The sequence below is a fragment of the Capricornis sumatraensis genome, chromosome 12 (genome assembly GCF_032405125.1).
Source record: "Capricornis sumatraensis isolate serow.1 chromosome 12, serow.2, whole genome shotgun sequence".
NCBI classification, from domain to species: Eukaryota; Metazoa; Chordata; class Mammalia; order Artiodactyla; family Bovidae; genus Capricornis; species Capricornis sumatraensis.
The window spans coordinates 37,634,548-37,652,040 of record NC_091080.1 but is presented as its reverse complement, the minus strand read 5'-3'; the positions used below and the strand labels follow the sequence as shown (position 1 = coordinate 37,652,040).

At 40.5% G+C, this 17,493-nt stretch overlaps 1 protein-coding gene across 2 annotated transcripts in view; it reads right to left on the bottom strand.

Moving 5' to 3' along the window:
- Nucleotides 1-17,493, bottom strand: part of STARD13 (StAR related lipid transfer domain containing 13) — a 229,432-nt gene that overhangs the window by 155,918 nt on the left and 56,021 nt on the right. The window contains exon 1 of one of the 2 annotated variants that reach the window (XM_068984607.1): nucleotides 12,211-12,413. The exons of the other annotated variant lie outside the window; for it this stretch is intronic. Coding sequence (XP_068840708.1) covers nucleotides 12,211-12,379 — 169 coding nt within the window. The 5' untranslated portion in view covers nucleotides 12,380-12,413. Of the gene's footprint in view, nucleotides 1-12,210; nucleotides 12,414-17,493 lie in introns of those variants that run through there. 2 annotated transcript variants of the gene reach the window in all.

Below are 17,493 nucleotides of genomic sequence, written 5' to 3'. Positions count from 1 at the left end.
GCAGAACATTGATATTTTCTTCTGACTGGCTACTGTTCTCCAGCTACAAGCGCAGAGCACAACTGCGACTATTCTGGTCTGCAGGCCTCAGCCATGACTGAGGTCAAAACTGCAAAATTTGGAGGGAAAAAAAAATCTCCATCCAGGGCTTCTGTTTGGAAATGGAAACCCTGGTTTAACATAGGCTTTCCTTCCAGTATAGAACTGGTGAGTTAGAGGTCTAGAGTCCGGAGAATACCACAGGTCTGACCTATTTCCCACCTGGATTCCCACCTGCAAAGGCCCACGGTGAAGATCACGTGAGCCACTGAGCTCCGGGGCCCTAAGAACCCTGGGGAAACCTGCGGGCCTACAACATCTACCCTCAGCACTTTCTAGGAAGAAGCGTGGCATTTTGCAGGATCAGAAGTAGGGAAAGGAGGTTGGGGGTTGAGGAATCTGTTCTTTCATTCTGTTATGCTTGCTCCTACCTAATCTTGCTAGATTCCTTGCCAAAGGCCAAATGCTGCTGCCCCAATGTTTACTTTGGACAAAACGTCCATGATGAAGAGCAGCCAGCCCTCAACAGGGTGGTGGGAGGGCAGTTAGTATGCAGGATGATCACGAGAAACTGCTGCTGGTTTTGGAGGTAAAGTCCTCCAACAACCTGAGGGGCTGGTTGAGCCCAAGGCTGGGGGTGGGGGTGGGGGTGCAGGGAACAGACAAGGTCCAAAGTGACGATAAAAACAAAACACGCTGCTTGGATCCAGGCAGACTCGTTTACATAATTGTAAGGCTGCTGGAGTTTTCCGTAGTGAATGACGTGGGCTTCAGAATCACACAGACTTGAGTTAAAAGCCCAGTTCTGCCACCTACTTGCTGGGAAACTCTGGGAAAGTTACCTAACTCTCTGAGTCTTTGCTTACTCATCTGAAAAATGAAGGCCTGTAAGTGTAAGGCCTTGAATGTTAGGACTTCCTAGTAAATTTAACTCTCGTGTCTTCATGAAAATTAAATGAAATAGTAATATATGTGCTGAAAACAGTCCTGGGTACCTAATAGGGAACCCTCAATAAATGTGGGTATAAGTATACTGTTAGTGTTTTAAAATTTTTGTAAACATTTCAAGAGCTAAAATTTGAGCCATAAAATTTATAAAAAGTCAAGCCATCAATCCCAGACCCGAATATTTGATCTAAATGCATAGAAACATTAGTAAACTATGTTGCCTCTCCATGACAAACCCCGACTTACACTTTTCTTTTCACTTGGGTGACCCAGTGGAAAAGTTCTGCTCAGCCCAGAAGGCATGGCTCACCTGTACCTCGGGACACAGCTGCGTAGACTCCAACAGTCAGAAGGCAGCGTGACTGACAGTTAATGAGCTGAAAAGAACCTGTCTCCATTCCATGTCATTCCTGCCTTATGGAACAAAACAGAATAGAAACTGCAGTGTCCACAGCCAGTTCCACTCAAGTAATCAACGATGGGACACAGAGACAAGAGAGAGAGGAGAAACCTCATGTGAAACAGAAATAGAATGGCTCCACAAAACAGTGTTAATCGTAGAGCTGGAGGTGAGGAAGTAATTTTACTCTATGTGGAAGGGGGAAAGGAAAAAGTTGGACTCTGAAACCATCTCTACCCTACCAGTTAGTTAATGTTTTACAACCATATTGCTCACTGCCAAGTTTCCTCATTAGATCAAGTGAGTCTATATTTATCGATAGAGTCCACTCAAGGAAATGTGCTTTGCCGTACAGCAACACCAAGTGAAAATTAATCTGCTTCCAAAGGAACAACTTGGGAAAAGGAGACTGGAAACATTTCAAAGTAGGAAAGTTGCATATGCATTTGTCAGGTCTCTGAAAGATTCCAGGGAATACGGCTTCCTAATTTGAGATGATTAGGACTATCTTACACACTTATTCAAAAAGACAGTGCACATGGGCCTGCTCCACAAACTCATGCATTCTACCAGTGAACACATTACAATTATAATAGCTCTGCAGGGTTCCCAGGATGCCATATGTAGACATCAAATATTTAATCTTACAAAACAAGGCTTCCTCAAAGTTCAAGATTAACATTTTAGTTAATGTTGTTTAGTTATTATTAATAACTAATCTTGTTTAGTTATTAACATTTTAGTTTACCAAAATGGAGGAGGACCTAAGACTACATATAACCCATAAACAAATGAAGCAAAAGAATCCATGTTGACTTAGTCCATTCAACTCTTAAGGACAAATTTCAACAAATGTTAATGATCACATTCATATGCAGTCTTTCATCATGGAGGAATTCAACAATTATGAAGAACAGCCCTCAATGAAAAGGAGTGAAAGTCTTAGATGAAATGGGCAATGAAAGCCCCTTAAATAACTTGTTTGAATTAGTTTGAGAAACAGAGTGCTTAATTTTCAAATTGCCAACTGGTCATTAGAAAGTTTATTTACATTTTACGGCATTTCTTTTCTATGAATTCCTCTGTGCAGAGACCACTGTAATACTGAAGTTTCTACAAAATTAAGAAAAATCTCAGTTAACTCGCAAGTGGTAAAGAACCCACTTGCCAATGCAGGAGACATAAGAGACTCAGGTTCAGTCCTTGAGTCAGGAAGATCCCCTGGCAGAAGGGCATGGCAATCCACTCCAGTATTCTTGCCTGGAGAATCCCATGGACAGAGGAGCCTGGCGGGCTACAGTCCATAGGGTCACAAAGAGTCGGACATGACTGAAGCAACTTAGCAAGCACAGAGTTAATAGTTTAAAAAAATCACATGATGACAGGGGAACTCATATATTACAGATAAAGCCATCAGCTCTGTAGATATAACCATCTACAGACTGGCCAGTGAGGCTTGTCTAGAACCTTGCTCCCACCCCTCCCCACTCCCACCCTGATGACCTCCCTGGCCTTCACTCCAGTCTAGCAAAAGCACAGCCCCCTTTCCCCCAGCACTGCTGCTCTCTCTCCTCTTCACAGTTTACCACCAAGTCGTTCCCAGAGCCAGGAACATTTCCTGCCTCTTTTATTGGCGGAAGGTGGGGATCAACAGACTTTGCTATTTATCTTTATGAGTTGAAACTCGGCCTAAACCCACCACTTCAGGTCAGTTCAGGGCAACTGAGAGAGTAACTGGTGTGCCCAGGAAACCACAACTGGGAATGACAGTGATTTTCATTATGGCTTAAGATAAAAAACAAAATAATAACAACGACCCCTCTGACCCCCTCAACACATACACCTTTTGTTTCAGATTTTGTAGTGGACACTTTCTGAGGACACAAAAAATGGGGGAGTAGATATGCCTGCCTTAGCAAACTTGGTATACAGGACATAATTTATTCATTTGCTCATACAGTACCTTGAAGGGCCAAATGTACATGGATGTCTGCTTACTATATTTTCTTATATTGAGCCCTAGTCTTTAGATAAGAATGGTTGGAATGCGATTGTCATTGGAATTGTGAGTCTTTCTTATTTCTTATAGTGATTTTAAATATTATAGCTAATTTGGGGATAGTAAAACTTTCAGAGGGAAATGATTTTATGACTACTGTATTTTTCTTTCCAGTGTGCCCTCTGGTGAATACAAATGTGTATGAAATGCCACTGTTCACTTATAGAGATGGAATACTAATCAAAGGTTCTTGGCATCCATATGCATGATTTTTGAAATTACCAGAAAGAGGAGAGTAGGAATGCAGGGAGAGAATGCTTTCTTGAGCTCAAGATACTGACATGTAGATTAGTTATTTGGTGACTGCCAGTTCCTTTACAATCTCCACTCTCTCCTCTACGTGTTTTATCAGAATGGGAGAGACGTGGCAATGCAGAACACTGGTATTTTAGTCAGCTCCGCCTGTCAGACCTCTACAATTGTTAGGATTCCTATGGTTTGTGAGGGAAGTCACTTGAGAGCCTAGCAAGACATTTTAGATGTATTTCTATTGATTTCTTTTTTCTAACAGCATCAGCATGTTCTCTATTTTTAAGTCATTTTCTAACCATTCCATTTAAATTCCTTTTGACCCTAAGCTTCTCCAAAAAAAGAGAATTCATGTCTTTTCAAATAATAGTGTATCCATTTTCATAGTAATCTGTGTCTACCCTGCCCTATACTGCACCATTCTACAGTGATTGCCATGACCCTGTATGACTTTACGGCATAGGGACTTGGGTGACACGATATGGACTAATTCTTCATGCCTTCTGTTGCAGCCTCTTGATATTCTGTGGATTTCTCTCAAAAAGCATCAGTCATAATGCAGATGTTAACTCGTTATCTCTTGCCAGCAGGAGGAGAAAAAAAAAAACCTTAAGAATATCTGTAGTCTTCACGGAAAACTTGGTAAGTTGCTTATACAACTGGACTAAACAGATTTTACTATTAAAAATGACCTATTATCTATCAGGTCACTTTATTCTGTCGTTCTGAGAGGGACATTATGTAACCAAGGATACAACTGGACCCTGAGTTAAAAATTGACTCTGAGCCACCAGGGAGAATTTGCGACCCCTAAAGAGTTTCCTGTTTCTTTCCTGTGGGGCAGTGACTCTACTTCCCAGCAGTAATGGAATATTCTGAATCAGCTGCTATAATGCCGGACCCTTTAGGAACTCAACTAGAACTTTGACTTTATTGTAGGTTAGACAGATCCAGAGCTAAAAAGCAATCATTTCTTTCTTCTGGCCCAGTAGAATGTATTTTGTAGGGTTACTTGAAGATTATTTGTACTATTATTATAATGATTAACTCTGCCCATATACCTATCCCTTCAGTTTTCTGCTGGGCAAATGTGCAGAGGCCACCTAATCAGGTTAGGATCTTCCTTTTTATTTTCATGAAAGATATCCTGCATTTACCCAGCTGATTTTTAAAGTATATGGAGTTGGCCTTATTTGAAAACAGAATACTTGCAATGTTACTCTGTAAGATATAATCTCAAAGTATTAATTCATGCAAGAAATATGTTCAAAGAAAATGATCTGAATGAACCACCTGGCCCTGCACTTTCCTAAACCAGACTTTCCAAAATGTGTTCCTTGGGGAACGTGGGTTTCACATGTGTCACTTCCTGGTATCCAGTACAAAATGGTTTAATGATGAAATATGTGAGTTTAAACAAGGTTAAATTACTTTCTGCAGGGTTTCTCTGAGCCTTTCATAAATATGAATTTCCAAGAAAGGAAAGGGGATGTAGTATTTCTCAAAATTACTCAACCGCAAAAACTTCTTCCTCCTGACTATCCATCTGTCTAAGTATCCATCCATCCATCCATCCATGTTACTAGAGTTCTCAGACACAGTGAAATTGTCTCCAGTTTCCATGCTATTTCTAGGTCAAGCCAGGGAATCAGAGGATTACATACTGAACCTCCCTGTTGTGAGCCGCCCACTCCATCCTCAAATAGTTTTACTGAATTAAAATTTATTGTTATGCCCCTACTTTCACTGTAGGATGCTGTAAGGGGTTTGCTATTGAATCCATTGTAAGAATGTTAAAAAGCACAATGGGATTTTTTTTATGAGAAACTGCTCCTGTATATCAAGTCCCAGGGAAAGCTGTGCTGCTATGTTTTTACCTTACGGACATGGCAAATCTTCCCTGATCATGTTTTCCTCTTTCCTTAGATTAGGAAGCCTCAAGCTAAACCTGCAGCATGCTTTTAATAATTATTCAGGGCCTTACATTATAAATTTTTATATAATATCTCTATCTCTTTTTATCTTATTAATTGACCTCCTTAAAACTCAACATTCAAAAAATGAAAATCATGGCATCTAGTCCCATCACTTCATGGCAAATAGATGGGGAAACAATGAAAACAGTGACAAACTTAATTTTCTTGGGCTCCAAAATCACTGCAGATGGTGACTGCGGCCATGAAATTAATAGAAGCTTACTCCTTGGAAGAAAAGCTATGACCAACCTAGATAGCATATTAAAAAGCAGAGACATTATTTTGACAACAAAGGTCCACCTAGTCAAAGTTATGGTTTTTCCAGTAGTCATGTATGGATGTGAGAGCTGGACCATAAAGAAAGCTGAGTGCTGAGGAACTGATGTGCTTTTGAACTGTGGTATTGGAGAAGACTCTTGAGAGTCCCTTGGACAGCAAGGAGATCCAACCAGTCAATCCTAAAAAGAAATCAGTCCTGAATATTCGTTGGAAGGAGTGATGCTGAAGCTGAAACTGCAATACTCTGGCCACCTGATGTGAAGAACTGACTCACTGGAAAAGATCCTGATGCTGGGAATGATTGAAGGCAGAAGAAGGGGATGACAGAGGATGAGATGGTTGGATGGCATCACTGAATCGATGGACATGAGCTTGAGCAAGCTCCTGGAGTTGGTGATGGACAGTGCTGCAGTCCATGGAGTTGCAAAGAATAGGATGCAACTGAGCGACTGGACTGAACTGAACTGAATCAACCTACATTTTCCCTTTTCACCAGATTTATCTTTTTAAAAACTGAGTTGCATCTTCTCTGAACTACCTCAAATCCTTTAAGAAAATGAGGTAGAATGTAAATTAATATACAATGTCTTTACCCACACCAAAATCATATTCAGATTGCCCCTGAGGAGAGAAAAGATGATTTTCACATGATCCTCATTTCATTCAAAGATCTGGTGAGCAATGCATGATTATCTTCTTGTGTCTTCTTCCCTAGTCTCAGCACCTCATTCTCACAGCTAATGGAAGCAGGGACAGAGCACATGATCATCTGTTCCACTAGATTCCCACCAATGTATTTTCCTCCATATGGGCTCAGTGGTAAAGAATCCTGCCTGCCAATGGTTCAGTCCCTGAGTTGGTAAGATTTCCTGGAGGAAGAAATGGCAACCCACTCCAGTATTCTTGCCTGGAGAATCCAATGGACTGAGAAGCCTGGTTGGCTACAGTCCATGGGGTCGCAAAGAGTCAGGCACAACTGAGCAAGCATGCATTTTCCTTTATATAGGAAGTTTACTAAAACCCACTTGTTTTCTATCTAAGTAAGTCTGGGCCATCAATTGCTCAGACCACTACTGGTGATTTTCTTTCTTCCCCCACCCCCCCAACTTGTGCTTCTAATTGGCCATGGTTAGCTTGCTGGGGAAATGGGGAACCTTGTTTTATAAGAGTTAACCAGTGTCCCAAATTTACTAAGAATTAAAGCACTGATTATGGGATGGGGAGGGGGAGAAATGAGGAAAAAATGAGTCAATGAATTTCTGTTCACTTCAATTAATGTCACAAAATCTGCATCTGGGAAGAGTGTTTATAAGTTCAGAACTAATAAGCTCAGTGGAGTGTAGCCATGAAAGTCACAATTTGGTTAAAGTTAAACTCTCAAGTTTTATATGTGTACAAGCATATTGCTCTTTGATAATTTCCTTCTAGTTCTTATTTCTTGACTGCTCACAGTTTTACTATGTGATGATTTTTTAAATGTTATTCAAACTTAATTGACTTAATTCACTTAACAGATTTTCCTGTAACTTCTGGTTGTATAGTGTCCTTTCTGTACAGGCCCTTCAGTCCACCAGCACAGAATAGAAAGAGGCTCTGATTTCATGAAATGTGAATTTCTGACAGTATTTTTTTTTAAAGAACTTTTGACCAGCACTCTCGCATGACTGACACATTCTTACCCTGTTTTCAGTGTTCCATCTGTCTTTCTGTGGGTGTATTCATCCTCTATTTCTGAAAGTAGTTGACTAAGAGAATGCTAAGCACAGAGAAAGGGCAATTCCAAAAAAAAAAAAGAAAAGCTAGATAATTATTTAATTTTGGCTGATGCTGTTCAGTTGGTGGAGGTCTCTTACACCAGGGATGAGCAATGCCACCACTTAGGTTGGGCAAATCCCCAAGATATCATTTGATGGGCAAATCCCCAGCATATCATTTGACTTGATAGAGGCATGAGAGCTAATACATCATTAATGCCCAGTTTCATTCCCTGTGAACATAAAAAAGGCAGTTTATTCTATTCTAGTTGAGTTCAGGGGCTATCTCTAAAAATAGTCTCAGATAAAAAGTCAATGAAAGTGCAAGTCCAATTTTCACTAATTCTCCTATTAGTGAAATTTCTACATTCTACATTTTCTGTCAAGAAAAGAGGTGGTTTTTTTTTTTTTTTTTTTGTGAGCTTGGGGGTATACAACTCTGTGATCTCTACAATCCTTGTAAGAGGCCAGGCATTACAATAACTCTATGGTACTGTCCAGGACTCCTGAGAAAGAAAGGTTTTACAAGTTTCTTTATAATTATAACTAACCTTTACAGTTACAGCTTATACTGACATTTAAATAGTCCACAAGACAGGACATCCTAATGTTCCTAGTAAATTGATAATGAGAGCGTTAAACAGGTAACAAAGAAGCATGCCTGGGTAGATGTTGAATGACACAATAAGGAAAATGTAAATAAGCATCATCTTTCTCTTAAGGAATAACCTGTGATCACAGAATCCTAGAATTTTAGGGATGATGGGAACTTCACGTTTATTTAATTCAAACTCTTTCATTTTATGGAAGAAGAAAAGAATGGCCCAGAAAAGTTGTTACTTTCCCCAGATCACACAATTAATTAGCATCAGAAGTAGAATTAAAATCTGATTTCCATTTCACTATTTCCTTGACAAGATGTAGAAAAATTAGAAGTCATTGATTTCTTCCACATTAGATTGCTGCTCTGTTTCCCTTTTGGGTTTTGTCACTCTGGATTTAAATTTCCCAGCTTTATGCACTCTAGTTCAAGGAGTTATTGACTCAACCACAGAAAGATCCTGAGAACCAGAATCACAGTCTGACCATCTCATTTCCTTGTCAAGAAATGAAGGCCCAGTGAAAGTCTGAAACTTGCCACAGCAGAAGAATGAGAGAGTGTCTAGACAGAGCCTGCATCCCTGTCTCTTCTTTTTTCCAGAGTTCAGTGGACTTTATTGCAATCAGGTCCATTTCATGCTATTTAAGGCATTAACATATTTTTTACATTTACTAGCATGATGAATTCTTTCACAAAGCAAGTAATCACACTTATATATCTGCCTCAATTTGAATTTTCCTAGTAAGGTGTATGTGTACAGACTTAAGCATGGTGCACATGTAGCCAATAAATTGTAGCCATCTAATGACATAAAATCCCCACTCTCCCCTTCCATGGCCTAACATGCTCTTCCTCCACCTCCTTCGCATCCTCCCTCTTGTCCACTCCAAGTGCCTGCCTGAGAGGGAAATAAGGACCATTATTTCCATCCTCTCTCCCTGTAACAATTTCCCCATTGATTCAGCAAGATTGTGGGGTAAGGACTATGAGCAATATGACTTACATGATAAGTTTTTACTCTGCAAAACAACACTCTATTTTAAACATTGCTTCTCTTTTTAATTGGATTTAAGACTCCAGAACTAAAGAGACAGCTACAGAAATGGTGCATGTATATTTTGGAGCATACCCTAAGATGAGCAAGTTTAGATTCATCCTGGGTTTTAGCAACTCATTCTGATCCTATGCATCATCAAAGATTCCTTTATTTCCCTTCTTTGTTTTTCCCTCCCATGAGTGGATCTATTGCTGAATCATGTCCATGCCATTCAATGATTATCTCATTGTAATGAGGTCAGAGAGGAGCAACTTACTCCTGTTTGCACTGTTCCCAACAGCCATGAAAGACTATGTCTTCATGCCCCCAAACTGTATTAATACAATGCCCAATCTTTCTTGAAATATCCATAGCAGAGTAATGAAAACCATTTTAGTGAAGTGGCTGTCATTTCAAGATACCAATAAGTGAGCTACAAAAACTAATAATGCTATTAATTTAATATGCACTTGATAAGCTTTAACTGAATGACTGTAGGCCATTAGTAAAATAACCAGACATCATGTACTATTGGGTACTAACTGCTCAAGGAAGGTAAAACACATAGCGCTTTGTTCCACCAGAGAAAGGACCTGACTGGAAGTCTCATGGTGGTTCTATACTATGGTTCAGTGCTATATCCTGAGTAGAAAAGATTGAAATATACAGTTCAGAAATCAACCACAGGTTTGGTAGTTTAACCCTCACTATAAAAACTAAAAAATGGTTTAGAGTATGATTGAGCATGGTCTCTACAGATACATTCAAATACCAGTTCTTACTATGTAACATTGGAGAAATTAATTAAACTCTATGTACTTCTGTTTTCTCACCTTTAAAATGGGTATAATAATAGTACTCACCTACAAGGATTTACTTCTTGAGGATAAAATGAATTGAAATACATAATATAAAACCCTCAGAGCAGAACATGATACATTATAAATATTCAGTCAATATTCTCTACTATTACAGTAAACCAATGTATTCATACAGTAAACCCAGTAAAATCATTTTGCTTCTGCTTTCTCAAAGTCTTATGATAAAATTGCACATTGTATTAGTAACTCACCACTTAACTCATTATTAACAAATAACAAGCTCCTAATCATTGGAGTGTTGGAATTCTTTCATGCTTTACCTATGATCCTGTCACTTAATTTTTAGGCATTCATTAGCTTCAAATATCCCACTGCCCAGTATAAAAAAAAAAAAAAGTAAGAATGCTCAAATTTTCTAATTAGACAAAATGAAACACTGACACAGAATACACTTTCAATGATCATACATGTGTTCATAACGTCTCAAGTCCTTACTGGAAAAATAATCTTCATTCCAGAAAGAATATCAATAATTTTTAATGAAATAAATCACTATAACTTAATTTAAGGAGATTTACAAAGATATTTCAAATTATTTGTATGCAATGTTTCTAACATAATACACTTTATGAGCATGCTGAAGAACATTTACAGAGCACAGACTATATAAGCCATCAAACTGTCACCAAACATTTATTGAGCCCCTATGTCCATAATGATGATGATGTCTGGTAAAGCACTATTGTTAGAAATCTCTAAAACTAAAATGGAGCTGGCTTTTATTCTAAGCCTAGTGTATTTTTAAATCAAGCCACAGGGAAATGATTACTTTTGTTTCTATTCAACCAAGACCTGCACACAGAGTTTATGGAATGACATAATATCCTTCCTGAAATCAGACCGGTATGTAGGACCAGTATCCTTCACACATAACCAGTTCCTGAACCTTTAAAAACAAATCCTAATTTCCAAGGAAACAATCTCATCAAATGCTGCTCACTAGAATACATATTGTTCCTTTTGGAAACATTACAATAAGATTTTCATGATTACGAACCCCAGCTTCCCCTCTAAAATTCAATATAATCTTAAACTCATTGAAGTGGAAGTTGTCTTTTTATAACAACTCTAGAAAATCCTGGTCAATTTATGTATCACCAATATAATAATTTAGCTATTTAGTTAGTCTGCAAGGGGCTGGTTATAAACTTCATAAATATATTGTATATGTGTAGGTATGTGTGTATGTCTCTTAAATGGGCAACTGAAGTTTCTTAGGAATGCTCATCTTTCTGCTCTACACAAACCTATCCTAAGATAAACAGCACATTTTAAACTATTTCTGGAGCATGAAGAGTTTTTGTGATTTTTTTCCCCCCTTGAGAATAAAAAGGGACACCTAGCAGCTTGTAATCAGTATCTTCTCCTGTCTGCCTTACAAAGCTGGTACTTCTGTCACAAGATTTGTTTTGAGGTTAGCAGACACCTTTATCTTTTACCAGAAGAACAATATCAACAAATCAGTGGTAACTGCTGACATAAACGTACAAATAGGCAGAGAATGTGATTTTGGTTGTCAGCCCAAGGGCCTTAAGAATAGAATTTTAAATTTCTCCCTTCACTAACAGTGTTCCAAAGAATCTTGGCAGGGTGGAAGTTAGTTCTTCCCCCTCTCCTAATTAAATAAACAAGTGTCCAAGTTTTAAGTGTGACAGAGTGTGAGGAACCTGCTGAAAAGCTCCTAAAATCCGTACTGAGGAAACCTGTCTCATTTATTCTGTAGACACATTAAGTTTTGGAAACTGATGGTTCACTGTCCCATCCTGAAGTTTTCTGTGGACTTTACCGTTGAGTTATGTGGCAGCTAAGTGCTGTCACTGTTTGCTTAAAACGGCAGCCTGGAAGTTATTTCTGAAAGGTATGCGCGCCGTGGCATAGAAATCCATATCTTGTAAAGTGAAAACAGTCATTTTAAAAAATGGGGTTAGCATGAAAGAGAGCCCAAAGAAATCAGAATTAGCAACAGCCTTCCGCTACCAGCGACTCACCTTGTTGAATTTTAGTCACTAGCTGATGGCGTGCTAGAATCCGGCTCATCCTGTAAGGAGAGCGTCTCGTAGTCTGATCAAATCGCAAATACATCTCCTGGCCCTCAGGTGTCATGGCATTTAGATAGTAGCAACCTGAAGCTGGGGTCCGGGGTCCCTGACTCAACATCCCGGCAGACTTTCTTCTGCCCCCTCAGTCTGCCCTTGTGGCGGTTTCCGTCTGCCTCCAGCCTCAGTCACTGAGCGAGGCACCCAGCCCGGCAGAGCGCAACAGACCCAGCGATTTTTTAAAAAAAACAAAAAAGGAGTGCCAGGAGCCACAACTCAGAATTCCAGCCCTCGGCTCTCACGTGACCTCTCAGACCCAATCGCAGGGAGGCAGGAGACGGGACGGGACGCGCCCGGCCGCAAGCCCCGGGAGACGCAGGTCCCGCAGACCTGGTCGCGGCGCAGTGCGGGAGGCCCACGCGAGCACTGCCCTGCCCTGCCTGGCCTGGCCTGCCTTCGAATTGACGAACCCGGGAGAAGCGGCACTCACTGAGAGTTCAAAGGAAAAGAGAGAGGGAGGAGAAAACGGCCTCAGAAGGAAAACAATGCCTGGGCACGGGAAAAATCTTTCTGGTGTTGAAGGTTAGGGAAAGCGCGCTCGCCTTCTCCCGGGCAGCTGCAGCCCAGCCGGCTAGAAGATGGGTGTGACAAACGACGTACGCGAAAAGCCGCTTCACATAAGCATAAAGCTCTGAGTATAAATTACCACCCTTCATTACAAAGAAATAAATAAAGCTTTTCCAGTGAAGAGTAAACTTGAGGTGCTTTAACGCCCTGAGTAAACACACTCCAGGCCCCTGACCCTCGGCATGGGAGGTTGAGAGCTCTTACGGAGGAGACTGGCAGAGGTCAGCGTCTTTGTTGAATAGCTACCCCTTTAAATTTTCCACTTCCCCAATTTTTTAACCACCCAGAGGCAAAATATTGATATTTTGAAAGTACCTGTCGCATTTAAGACACTGCCAGGAATCACCGTAAAAATGCAGATTCACGCAAAGCTGCTCTCACCAAGCTGCTTGCGATCAATAGAGAAGTTATGCAGAAGTGCTAATACAGGCTTACAGGAAAGGGGCCTCGAAAAGACACAAGAGCAATGTTAGAGGAATCAATATTATTTTTGACTGAGGTGATGAGAGCAGGCCACACAGAGAAAGAGACCTTTGGGTGGGATTTGAAAAAAAAAATGGGTGGGATTCTGACAAGTAGAGCCTGAGGAGGGTCTGTGCCCACATGTGTGGAGATCTGGAACCAGAGTGTGTGTTTAAGGAAACTGCCAGTAATTCCACTTGGCCATATCTGAGTATACATATGGGAATAATTAGCGTTTTCCCTCTATTTTTTTCTCTCTAATATTGTTTGATGTGAAGAGGAAAAAAAAAATCCATAGAAAACATGTTATCAAATTCTGAGCCTGCGGCTGAAGGAATAAAGTTCTTTGAAAAAGAGGCATATGGCCAAGTTGTTCTTATAGTTGGCTGACTCAAACTTAAATATAGCCTGGCCTGGGATTTCGAATCCTAATAATGAAAAACTCTCAATTGAAAGTTCAGCAGGGCTTAAATTAGGGCCTTGATTCTTGCTGTGTGTGTCAGACCTAACGTCTTTCCCTGTGGAACCGTCTGCAATTCTGGGAAGCAGCTCATTTCGCATAAATATCTTACTAGGTAAAAGTGAAAGTCACTCAGTTTTGTCTGACTCTTTGTCACCCCATGGACTGCAGCCTGCCAGGCTCCTCTGTCCATAAGTGGCAAGAATACTGGAGTATTCCAGTACTCCAAGAATATTGGAGTACTCCAGAATACTGGAGTGGGTAGCCATTCCCTGCTCCAGGGGATCTTCCCAACCTAGGGATCGGATTGAACTCAGGTCTCCCACATTGCAGGTGGATTCTTTACTGTCTGAGACACCAGGGAAGCCCTGTTAGGTAAATGAACACCTTAATAAAGATCCCTTGGACCTTCACTGGAATATATTCTCTCTCATAGCAATTGTGAACCTCTTCCAATAATCATGCAAAGAGGAGGTAAGGGTCAGGTTTTCAAGTCAGCATTGATACAGGAAAGAAAAGGAAGCTCTCATGAGTCATGGTGTTCTTTTTCCATTTTTATTTAGGATTTGATCAGAGTTTTTCTACTCCAAGGGATCTTTTGTGGACAGTGAAAGGGATCTAATATCTAGTGCTGCTTATGCAGGAAGCCTGGGCATGCATGGCAGAAAGGCTTAGCACTCCACTGCAATATTAGATACTCTGGAGGTCTACTCCCCCAGCTCAGATCCAGCACTGGCTTCTGTCTGATGGAGATAAAGATGTCAGCCACCTTGTGTACACCTTTTGGTTTGATAGTCTAGTGCTGAGAACGTCCTTGCTGTAAATACCCACCAGTTATTACTTTTCAATGGGAGAGTATAGAAGAGTAGAGAGAGCAAGAAGAAAGGACCTTGCAAACCTTGGATATGTTCTGGAAAACCAAGCAAAGGGAAGGAAACACAGGAAATGCTATATAGTTGCTTTCAGGAAGCAACAGTTAGAACTGGACATGGAACAACAGACTGGTTCCAAATAGGAAAAGGAGTACGTCAAGGCTGTATATTGTCACCCTGCTTATTTAACTTCTATGCAGAGTACATCATGAGAATGCTGGACTGGAAGAAACACAAGCTGGAATCAAGATTGCCGGGAGAAATATCAATAACCTCAGACATGCAGATGACACCACCCTTATGGCAGAAAGTGAAGAGGAACTAAAAAGCCTCTTGAGGAAAGTGAAAGAGGAGAGTGAAAAAGTTGGCTTAAAGCTCAACATTTCAGAAAACGAAGATCATGGCATCCAGTCCCATCACTTCATGGGAAATAGATGGGGAAACAGTGGAAACGGTGTCAGACTATTTTTTTGGGTTCCAAAATCACTGCAGATGGTGACTGCAGCCATGAAATTAAAAGACGCTTACTCCTTGGAAGGAAAGCTATGATCAACCTAGATAGCATATTCAAAAGCAGAGACATTACTTTGCCAACTAAGGTCTATCTAGTCAAGGCTATGGTTTTTCCAGTAGTCATGTATGGATGTGAGAGTTGGACTGTGAAGAAGGCTGAGTGCCGAAGAATTGATGCTTTTGAACTGTGGTGTTGGAGAAGACTCTTGAGAGTCCCTTGGACTGCAAGGAGATCCAACCAGTCCATTCTGAAGGAGATCAGCCCTGGGATTTCTTTGGAAAGAATGACGCTAGAGCTGAAACTCCAGTACTTTGGCCACCTCATGGGAAGAGTTGACTCATTGGAAAAGACTCTGATGCTGGGAGGGACTGGGGGTAGGAGGAGAAGGGGACGACTGAGGATGAGATGGCTGGATGGCATCACTGACTCGATGGACGTGAACTCCATGAACTTGATGGACGTGAGTCTGAGTGAACTCCGGGAGTTGGTGATGGACAGAGAGGCTGGGCGTGCTGCGGTTCATGGTGTCGCAGAGTCGGACATGACTGAGCGACTGAACTGAACTGAACTGAACAATTAAAAAAAGACTGACCATTCCCAGTACCAACCTTGTAGTTTAATACTGATGTGGCTGCATTTAAAAAATAAATAGGAATGATTCTTACTAAAGCACTGCAGTGTATCCTGGCCAGGTTACCATTTGAAAAAATCATAATGCTTCCTTTGCACAATAATGAACACATGAATACTGAAAGTCCTGAGGTGTTTTGTTCTGAAAACATCAAGATCATAAATATGTATTCTTTGATATATGTAAACAGATACAAAATGTGAAACATAGTATTTCATAGGAGATGGCAATGAAGAACAAGAATTTTATGCAAATTAGAGGAAAAAGGGAATCTGAATTCCCTGAGTGAAAGACAGACAACTTAGAAGACAGCCCAATTTCTCTAAAAATCAGTCTGAGTAAAGGGATCTATGAAGGATCATGTATAACATCTTTGTCTTCCCTGTGTCACATCCAACTTATTTTTTTATGGTTAAAGTGTGTGTATGCTCAGTCGTTTCTGACTCTTTGTGACCATACGGATTGTGGCCCACCAGGCTCCTCTGTCCATGGGATTTTCCCAGCAAGAATACTGGAATGGGTTGCCATTTCCTTCTCCAGGGGATCTTCCCAACCCAGGGATTGAACTTCTGTCTCCTGCATCTCTTGCATTGTCAGGCAGATTCTTTAGTGCTGGGCCACCTGGGAAGCCCATTGGTTAGAGTAGTATCTACAAATCTATACAACTGTTCACCATGGTTTTGCCATTTTGTGTGTTTTCAGAACCGTATTTAAGGCAGGTAAGTAGCATTATTTTCTCATTAGCATCATTAATATCTTATTTTATGCTAATGTTTTGCTGTGAATCCTAAGCTCTTTCAATGAATTCTTTTATCATTTGGCCCCAGTGTTAAAAGAATCACCACTGGGTGGGCAGTTATGCTTGTTGTAAATGTAAAATCAAGAAACTGCTGATGGGGAATGGAAAAGGGAGAGTGGGTAACAAAGCTAAGAACCCACTGGGTGCTAACCCTTATGCCATTTACATGTCACATCTTTAATTAATCTCCATGGAAACTCTCTGTGCTATCCTATAGATATGATTTTGTCAAAAAGGAAATTAAGACTCCCAGAGGTGAACAAACGTCCCAGGTGATACGGCGACCAAGTGTAGAGCTTCTGTGTATCTCCAAGCTGATGATGTTTTAACTCTTTCCACTATTACACACGAGGGACAGGAAAGGGAAAACTGTGGCACTAAAAGGGTGCGGGGGAAATTGGATCAGGGAGAAAATTTTAGGAAGAATATACTGAAAATCATCTTAATCCTATTTAATTGTATGTGATGGAAATATGGGTATAGGGTAACTAAATTCTTGCAGTGGTTGAGATCAAGGTGCCGTTAGAGTAACACACACAGCCCAGAGCCTTTAATTAGACCAGTGAGAACTATGCACTGCTTCTGGAGTAACTTCAGACTGAGAGCTGGAGATCCACCCATTCCTTACCCAATCCTACAGTGAAGAGGCAGCCTGACGGCCTCTCTGTATAACAACTCTCTTCTGAAGGGTAGGCTGTTTCCCCTCTGCTTTCTACTCGTCCTCAAGACTAACTCTGCATATTGGCTGGCCTCTTCGATGGCATTTCTTCCTAAGGCAAACACTCCAAATACAGCCAAAACTCTGAAATTTGACTTCTAAACAAAACTTTTGGTATTTAAAATTTTTTAATCTTTTGATAAATGATCCCA